Consider the following 9,521-nt stretch of genomic DNA (forward strand, 5'->3'; position numbering starts at 1 on the left):
AGGTTTTTTTTGAAATTGGTAATTACAAAAAAAAAGCAGACAGTACCACAATGAACTTGCTCTAAATATAGATGTTTTGCACTGAAAGGAAGGATTCTTGAATGAAGTTATTCAGTAAGAGAGAGAGAGAGCAGGCGTTACAATTCATCCTAGCACATTGGGCAGGAGAAAGGCTACTACATGTGCACAGTAGGTACATTTGACACAACGCCCCAGTGTCAGTGAAGCATATTTTATATGCAGCTTTCTAAATAAAATTTTGTATATGCACCTTCAGAGATTTCGTATTCAGGTTATCAGGTTACTATGACACGGGATGCAGACTGCATCTACGTAACACAGATGACTCAGTTTTACAGCTTTCTAGCAAGCTTTGAGACCACCTGTGAACTACAAGAATCCTGAACTATGGAGAACTAAGGCAAGAACAGTTATATTAAGAATTTATTTGCAATATACAAGAATACATTCCTTCTATTAAATCAAGGCATAAGTTACTTTTCTATAATTAAACATGAACTACATTTTTATTCCATTAATAGATTAAATAATCTTTTCTTCTTGATAATGGCGTTGATCACAGTATTCCTGAATCCCTGTAAAGACAGGAAAAAAGTAATATAAATAATATTTCCAATGCACATCGGGAGTTAGTTATTGCTGCATCACTCTGTACCCTGTTGGCACAAACATCACAAGTTGGGCCTTTATCACAGTGAAAATGGCTTTAGGAATTTCGCAGCTGTTTATTTTTAAACTGCACACCACCGGCTCTTTAGGTACTTTTTGTATGGGTTTTTTCGTGCAATTACAATTAGAAGTGGAAGCAATAATTAGCCACCTGTACTGCACTCGACTGCAGTGGACACCCCTCGCCAGGCCAGCCTGAGAACCTCAGAACTCCTCTCCTGTGAGAACAAGTACACAGACACCCCTTTCCTGAAAATTAATGACTGAAGCCAAACATTGAAACCAGTTACTAAATACAATTTTGTTATCACTTTAAAAGCCTGCCATAACTGCCCTGAAGAAGCGAACCTAGTATTTGCATCTGTTACTTTCACAATTGCTATACACATCTGCTGTTTCTGTTATTTGTGGCAGAGTAATGTAATTCTGCTTAGCACCTTTATATATTGCAAGAGTGCTCAGAACTGAGAAGATTCATTTGCACAGCCATTTTCAGACTTACTTTGAATGATATTCCTATAAGACGAAGTAGCTGGAGACTCAGGTGCTTCAGACAAGAAAGACTGGCCTTTGTCACAACTTTTTCCTTGAATGACAGGGAAAAACATGAAAGCAAAGCAACGGGAAAAGATGAACTTTTCTTTATTTTACCCTTAACCCGCTACCAGTTATACCCTTCCAAAGAGCCACTTGCATCTATTCCTTTCAGGAAGTCCTTATGTCAGAAATACAGCTAGAACTACAGCCTATAGTTTTACAAATGAATACTATTAGCAGAATCATTCAGTCATTATTTTGGAAGAACTGACCTGTTCCTTGATGTAATCAGATCAAGCATTAATTGCTAATAACTAGTGTGCAAGGAACCAAGCCAGCTCACTATCCACAACAGAATTTGGGTGGTGCCAGTAACAGTGAAGTTAAACCACTAGTTTTAATGCTTGACATTTACAAGATGTTATTCTTCATAGCATAGTGGTTATGATTTTATTCAGTCTGCCCTCCCAGGGGATTACACCAAAGAGAAAGACACGTCGTATAATCATATTCAAAGTACAACTGGAGAGATGCATAATCTAATCTTAATCAAGATTAAGTTTCAAACTAAGGAAATTATCCTTGCACTTATACTGCAGTTCCAGTAACCTTTGATGCAAAAAAATGTTGTATCTAAAAGTAGATATTTACCTAAGAAACAAAATGTTTAATGTTCTAATTTACCTGTGTCCAAACCCAGGTTTTCCAGTAATAGCATCAGTATTGGAGGAAAAACTTCTTTTAAACATAGTGCGATGCATTAACTTTACCTATTTGAGGATCTAGAGGCACTTTACCCAGGAGGGAGACATCTAAGTTCTGGCACATCTTCTCTGCCCCTCCAGTAGTTGGGGGAAAGATCTGAGATTCATTCTAGGACAACGTAAAAATTAGAGTTAAAATACTGCAATTCTGAGAACAACGAATTTTGGAGCAGTGTTTTATATACAAACAATGTCAAGATAAAAAAAATGCTGTAAAATACATATAGTGTTACCTTGCACTTTGGACATATAAAGCCACTCATATTTTCCACAACACCGATGATTGGCAGTTTCACTTTACGGCAGAAGTTGATCTCCTTCCGAACATCCTGAAGCGATACTTCCTACAAATATTAGGAAACATTGCTATTTTGACTATAATGCTTTGATGCTGAACCCATTAAGTTACACCCTTACAGCTATTTTAAAGAAAGTTCATAATGAATTATTACCGCTCTTTGTATTTGGAAGAACATAAACCTGCGTTACGTGCTCCAACGACAATTCTGTGAGTAGGAACAGAACAGGTATGACAGTTCTGGCCTACTGAGTGTGGTTCTGTTTTGAAATCTGACTTGACTCTAGTAAAGATTCGGCCATATTTGTCTTATCTCCTATACTAATCTGACCTCTTTAGTTCTTTAAATGTAACTTTTTCACATCTTCAGTTTACAGAAAGACCCTTGGCATTCTCAGTAGAGCTGGCAAGGTCAAGAACCATCGGTCTTAGGCTTGTTACCTCTTTTCACATGAAATTTCAAATAGCTTATCATCCTCTCAGGTGTTTCCCATCTATGCCTGACCTCATTCAGTTCTCCTGTTCCCTTCTCCATCCCTCACCACCTGTCTGATACCTCCCTCAACATTTCACTTTACATTTTATACTTTCCACTGTTGTGGAAATACCAGGTGTCTTCTGCAGTTTGATCTTCTGTTCCTTTCCAAACCAAGCTTTAAACCCTATGTTTGAATTTCATGCATTTGGAGTTTCAGCTCTCCAGGGGCTGATTTTTCTTTTAAAAAAACGTACAGCCCAAAGTTGCCTGCTGGAGGCAACCGGCTACTTCATGTGGTGTCAGGCAGTGCAAATCTTATTGCTTAAAAACTGTACTTCTTGCTGACTTCTGAACATTACACCATTGGTGAGTAAATTACAAATTTGCAATGATGTGAACACTAATCTCAAAGAATGAAGTGCAATACTGCATTTCCCTTCACCGCACAGCTGTTGGTTGTGAGCTGCTCAGCGGTTTAGTGACCTGCTCAGATCCCCTACTCCACTGAGGCACCCAACTCATAAACCAGCCAGTTGTAGGCACAAACCAAGGAACTCCACAGTTAGATTCTGTACCATCATTTCTCTGCAGTTAAATGGAGGCTCTAAACCAAGGATTGGCTTTAATTGCCACGATGCTTCTATCAATGGAAACTAAGTCCTCATACCTGAGGGGTAGTGATTATAACAGCACCATCTATGTGCGCCGCACTGAGATACTGCACAATAGACAAGTGTTCATCTGATGTTCCTGGAGGTGTATCTACAATCAGGTAGTCGATTTCGCCCCAGTCCACGTCACGAAGAAATTGTTTGATCAACCCTAGAAGACAGGATAAGAATGTGGAAGAGAAAAAACACCTCCCTGTATTTCAAATTTTACGGTCTACTTCAAATTTTGTAATCTAGGTATGCAGATTCTTCTGACTTGTCAGCCTAGGTACAGAAATGCTGATTTTGCCAGGGCTTTAAAAACAAAAACAAAAAACCCAAACCAACCCGATACAGCATTTGACCTTCTAGCTTCATCAAATGAATATGGTCAGCTACGGAAAATAAGTAACCGTTCACTCATTTTTTCCTGTAGCTTACTACAAAATATTGATGTTATTAATCAAACAAGCTCACAATACTAGATCTTTCAAGTACAGAAATTGTTGTTGAAAACACTTGATACCTACCATTTTTTTTTGGTCCTCTCCAGATGACAGCATCATCAGGACTACTAAGCAAGAAGCCCACAGACATGACACCTAAGTTTTCTTCAACATACTAAGAGAGAAGTAGAGAAACTCAGTAGAGCTACAGAATGGTAAAGAAGGTGTAGAGAAACCAACTCTAAATGCAGGTTTTACAGAAAAAGCAGTTTGGGGCAGGGGGAAGATATTAAGAAAATAAAGGCAGAGAACCTTATGCTTCTCTTCTATCAGAGGGCATTGAAAACCACAATTTTTGTGCAACACTCACCAACTACATTCAGACTGAAAAAAATCCAGCTAAAGTACGGTTTACAGCGGTTTATGGAATTGCTGGAGACAGCATAAGGATAAAAGCAGCTCTCCCTCTCAGCATCAGGCTGTCTTTTTAACAGTGTACACACTAAATGTGATCTTTATACAACCAACACTCCTGCAAAATTTTCCCAGCATTTTCTAAAGATTAATGAGGCTTTTTTTTGGGTGTAAGATACTTTTTATCTCTCACAGGAAAGGTGACATACTGTACAGCTGCACGATAACCATGAATAATGAAATCAAGTAACATATTTCTTGCCCACACTATAGTAGGAAAGTTGGTAATAGAGATACTTAAAATAATGAAACTATTTTAGAAATGTAGTGTTATTATGATTAACAAAAGATATTTAACACTCTGATCTATATAGCCTATATCCAGATTATATAGAATCATCTAATATTCATTACTCAATATAATAATTATTAATAAAGTATAAAAAAATCTATAAATTCTATAGAATATGGATATTCACATCATTAGAAGAATTCACAGCAGTACCCCCTGCTCCTGCCTCACTCATTTTTCGCTTTAGAAGGCAGCACCCAACCCAAACAAACCCAACAAACTTTCTGAAACAGCTGCGGCAACTCACCACCGGAGACCACCCAGACCCACTCTGATGAACCTGAAAATTGAAGCAATACATAAAAGTACCTTAGAAATACCTCAGAAGTACCTTAGAAATAAATACAGATGTTACATAAAATATGAACATAAGTCAAAAGTGGGTGAACCCTGGTGATACCCTGCCTATAGGTACAATTCTGCTTTATTAGAGCAGCTGAGTTAAAAACTGCAGGAGGGCCAGATCACCATTAATAAGTGAATGATAACTGTTCAACCCCTTTTGCAAGAAATTTACCCATGGCTTTATAGTTATATAAAATATTTTAAGGCTGGTACAGGGCATCACACTAACGCTACTTCAGTAGTCACAGATACGTTGCCGATATGCAGCAAACATTGGTTTGCAAAACTGGTCACCCTAAAAGCAGAGAACTGTTCTATGAACTAAATTATGCTGCGCTTCTCCAGCTCACCTCCTTTATTTCTGTTGCCACACAAGTTTCCCAATAAGCTGTCCATTTAGAAGCTTTTAAGTCTACAAAACCCTAATATGTTAATGAAAAATTGAGGAGAAATCCTTTAGACGACATGTTCCAGCATCCACTTACCTGTTCTCCTTCTAAACCCATCATTTTTGGGATCGATGGCCCGCAGATATCTATGTCCAGCAGAGCAACCTGGAAAACAAAGCAGCAACGCACCCCGCTGGAGTCAGGCTCGCACAGGGCCGTTTCCGAAGTCCAAGCGAGAGGAAACCAACGTCGCGCACGGGAAGCGAGTTCAGACCCTCGAGGGAAGAGGGCAGGCGCCCACCCGCGGCGTGCCCGCGGGCACCGCCGCCCCACGACCCGCCGCCTCCCGCCTTCGAAGCCCCGCCCCGCCCCGCCCCGCCCCGCCCCGCCCCGCCCACCTGCTTGGCCTCGTCCGCCGCCAGCCCGTGAGCCAGGAGGGCGCTGAAGGTGCTCTTCCCCACGCCGCCCTTCCCGGAGAGCACAAGGACCGTGTGCTTCACCCCGCGCAGCCGCTCCCGCACCTCCGCCGCCTCCGCTGCGGGGCGATACGGCTGCCGTCAACCGCCGCCCGGCCCCGCCCCCGCCCCGGGCAGGCCCCGCCCCCGCCCCGGCAGGCCCCGCCCCCCGCGCCTCCGCGCGCCCCGCCCCCTCGGGGCCTCCCTCACCCGCGTCCGGGCCGGCGGCGCCGGCGGCGCAGAGCCTCTGGTTGGGGCACCCCTGGCAGGCGGCGGCCCTGCCCGCCTGGGCGCTGCCGGTCCCGGGGCAGTCTGCAACAAACGACGAGAGCTGGAGCGCGGGGGCCAGCGGCTGCCGCGGCCCGCCCGGCCGCCCCGCCCGGCCGCTCCGCGCCCCTCACCCTCCGGCCGCGGCCCCTCCGCCGCCTCCGCCATTGCCCCGCTGCTGCGTCACCTCCGCCGGGTGGGGAAGAGGCGGGGCTGGGCGAGGGAGCCGCGCGCTCATGCGCATGGGCCGGCGGCAGCCGCCGCCGCCAGGGGACGCCCCGAGGGGGGGGGGGGGGGGGGGGGGCGGCGGCCGCTGAGGGCGCTGCGGTACAGGCACCCGCCAGGCGCCTCCCGGCCCTGGGAGGGGAGCGGGGCCCTGCTGGCACCCCGCCGCGCGGGGCTCCTGCTCGCCCGACAGCCCTCCCGCGGGCTGGGAGCACCGGCCCTCGCCCCAGCCGGCGCCCACCCACCGGAGGGACCCGCACGGATCTCTGGGCGGCGAGCTGCCGGGATTCGTTGTTGGCAGCAGCACGTCCGGGAAGAGTCACAGAGTCAGAGAATGCCCTGAGCTGGAAGGGACCCACAAGGGTCATCGCGTCCAACTCCTGTCCCTGCACAGGACAACCCCACAATTCACACCATGTCTCTGAGGGCCTTGTCCAAGTGCTTCTTGAATATCAGCAGGCTTGGTGCCGTGACTGCCTCCCTGGGGTCCCTGTTCCAGTGCTCCACCACCCTCTGGGTGAAGAACCTTTCCCTAATACCCAACCTAAACCTCCCCGGCACATCTTCCTGCCATTCCCTTGGCATTGGTCACCAGAGAGAAGGGATCAGCACCTGCCCCTCCTCCTCCCCTTGTGAGGAAGCTGCAGACCATGATGAGGTCTACCCTCAGCCTCCTCTTCTCCAGGCTGAATAAACCAAGTGACTTTAGCTGCTCCTTATATGGCTTCCCCTCTAAACCCTTCACCAACTTCATGGCCCTCCTCTGGACCCCCTCTAGTAGCTTTATATCCTTAATGTACCGTGGTGCCCAAAACTGCGCACAGCACTCGAGGTGAGGCTGCACCAGAGCAGAGCGGGACAATCACCTCCCTCGACCGGCTGCAATGCAGTGCTTGGTGCGCCCCAGGACACGGCTGGCCCTCTTGGCTGCCAGGGCACGCTGCTGGCCCATGTTCAGCTTGCCGTTGACCAGAACCCCCAGGTCTCTCTCTGCAGAGCTGCTCTCCAGCCTCTCATTCCCCAGTCTGTACGTGCATCCAGGGCTGTTGTGCCCCAGGTGCAAAATCCAGCACTTGTCCTTGTGAAACTTCATATGGTTGGTGACTGCCCAGCTACATTGACATTTCTCCACTAGAACTGCATGAGATAGAAGCAACTGTCCGTAGTGCCACAAAGCCATTTCAGTACCAACACCTGGATGTTAGTGACACCTGCGTTTCCCCGGAGCTAACCCGTGCAGGGTTTGTGCCGCTCACCCGGCCAGCCACTTGAAGGAGATGTACTCCTAACACAACATACAGAAAAGAGTATCTGGTAGTATTTGGAAAGGTGCCAGCACACCCCAGTGTTAAACCTGTCTTTTTGAGAGAAAAATACCGCTAAGTTATCTTTTTATGAACGCTCTCCACCACTCTCCACTTCAACAACAGCAAGCTTTTTAGAAAGAACACTGGGGAAAAAAAGAGAACCACAAAAACTTTTGAGAAACTGACTGTCCACCTACAAAAAAAAATATAAAATCTTAAACTGCATTTGGTTAAGGTATTTGAGGAGTTCTGTCCCTCTTTTTGGGTCATTAATAAATAGGCTATTGCCCATTTTCCATTTCAAGTATATTTACCTCAGGTAAATGCTCATCACCACTTGATACCGGTACATCTCCTGTGCTTATTGCTCTGGAATTATGTTCTATGGGAAACTAATGAAAAAAATGTTATGTGGAAATAGATCCAAATGTTTAAGCAAATTCGAATATCTGAGGAACTGGTCCGTGAGACGTATCTGAGAAATTTATACCGTACCTTCCCTAAGAAAAGTTTGGCTCTGTTTTAGACCACAGCTCAGTACAGCACTTCAGGTCTGTGCTTCCTTTCAAACACATGGATTAGATTCACTGATGTCAGCAGGGCTTTCCACATTTTAGACACATTGAGGTATGTGTTCAAATGTTTTTCTTTTGGGGCCAACAGATCATTTCCTGTTCCCAAGGTTATATAGAACATTCCCCACAAAAAGCACCAAAAAGGAAAAGTAGATCTCTTCCTCAGTGGCCCCCTTCCTCTGAGCCAGCAAGGGCTCTTTGTGCAGGGGTATTTGGGCAAAAAATAGGCTTTATATAGTGTTTGAGTCAGGCTGAACTCAGCGGTGGACTCTGCTGGTGCTCTTGCAATCTCATGCTCAGGAGTAACTTTACCCTCCTGGGCAGCGGCTGAGAATTAGTTCCATCAGTTACTGCAAGAGGAAAGTTTTTTGTGTGCGTGAGCATTTGCAGTACCAACCTTATCCTGTTTATACACCCCAGTCTGGTGCCTGTCCACTGTGTGTGGCTGCACTGCCCGTACCTCACCTCCCGACAGTTAGCACTTACGCTTGTATATATTTTAAACACCATGAGAAGACAAATTTAACTTACAATGACCATTTAATTAAAATTACCTCTACTTTTTTTAGCTGGCGTATAATGTCATGCTAGCTTTCTGAGACAAGATATGCTATAATGTAATGCATATATATACATATATATTTTATTTCTCCAGGTTGAAAAAAAGGTTAACAAGCTGTTTCATAGTTGCATATCTGGAGAAGAAGAAACAATGGCGGTTGTCTTGCATTCAACCTAGAAGAAATCTGTGCTGATTTAAGGACTCTTAGGATAGTGAAATACAATGCCTAATTACAAAGAATTATTTATGTTAAAAATTCTTGGCACAGAAGATGTGTCACTGCAATTTTAGAGCACTGGATTTCAGAAACTTTTTTTTTTTTTGCCAGAGAGGCCAGAAGGCTGAGAGGAAAAATTAGAAAAGTTAGTTATCTGAGAAGTTACTCAACATTTTAAACAGGAGAAAAATCATTGTCAGAGGAAGGTCTCTCCCATCTTTTTTACTTTTTATGGAATGAATACAGTTGAGGGGAAGAGCAAAGCCCAAGATAGTTATACTGTTTTTGTCCATTTGGACCAAACCATCTGCAGAGGTCACTAGGCCATCGTTAGAGATGCCTCCCAGAGTCTGTGTTTCAGTTCAGAAGGCTTGTCTCCATTGCTGCCTTTCCCTCCAGCCACTGACTGATATACATGAACCTCCCTGAAGTAAAACTTTTATTTCGTTTCACTCAAAGTAAGCTCACTGAAGGCAAACCTACAGACCCACCTAGAATGACCCTTCGGCAAATCCCTCTGCCCTATAACCAAATAGTCTCATATGGTGTC

At 45.0% G+C, this 9,521-nt stretch overlaps 1 protein-coding gene across 1 annotated transcript; it reads right to left on the bottom strand.

Annotated features, from left to right (window-relative positions):
- Window positions 1-428: 428 nt before the first annotated feature.
- NUBP1 (NUBP iron-sulfur cluster assembly factor 1, cytosolic) lies at window positions 429-6,322 on the bottom strand. Its single transcript, XM_064461936.1, has 11 exons — window positions 6,220-6,322; window positions 6,029-6,130; window positions 5,762-5,898; window positions 5,460-5,528; window positions 4,877-4,909; window positions 3,948-4,038; window positions 3,435-3,589; window positions 2,225-2,335; window positions 1,998-2,100; window positions 1,193-1,276; window positions 429-596 (listed from the first exon to the last, which is right to left on the bottom strand). Exons 1-11 carry the CDS (start codon window positions 6,251-6,253, stop codon window positions 544-546), a joined length of 972 nt encoding a protein of 323 aa, XP_064318006.1. The 5' UTR covers window positions 6,254-6,322; the 3' UTR covers window positions 429-543.
- Window positions 6,323-9,521: the final 3,199 nt, after the last annotated feature.

Source organism: Phalacrocorax carbo, chromosome 10 (assembly GCF_963921805.1).
Source record: "Phalacrocorax carbo chromosome 10, bPhaCar2.1, whole genome shotgun sequence".
NCBI classification, from domain to species: Eukaryota; Metazoa; Chordata; class Aves; order Suliformes; family Phalacrocoracidae; genus Phalacrocorax; species Phalacrocorax carbo.

Bases quoted from the DNA above. Each gene is read 5' to 3' on its own strand.
- NUBP1 (XM_064461936.1), bottom strand. From the start codon at position 6,253: ATGGCGGAGGCGGCGGAGGGGCCGCGGCCGGAGG. The intron at 5,529-5,761 runs GTGGGCGGGGCG...TTTGTTTTCCAG, and splicing joins CGGCGGACGAGGCCAAGCAG to GTTGCTCTGCTGGACATAGA. The intron at 2,336-3,434 runs GTATGAGGACTT...TAATATTTGTAG, and splicing joins TTATAATCACTACCCCTCAG to GAAGTATCGCTTCAGGATGT.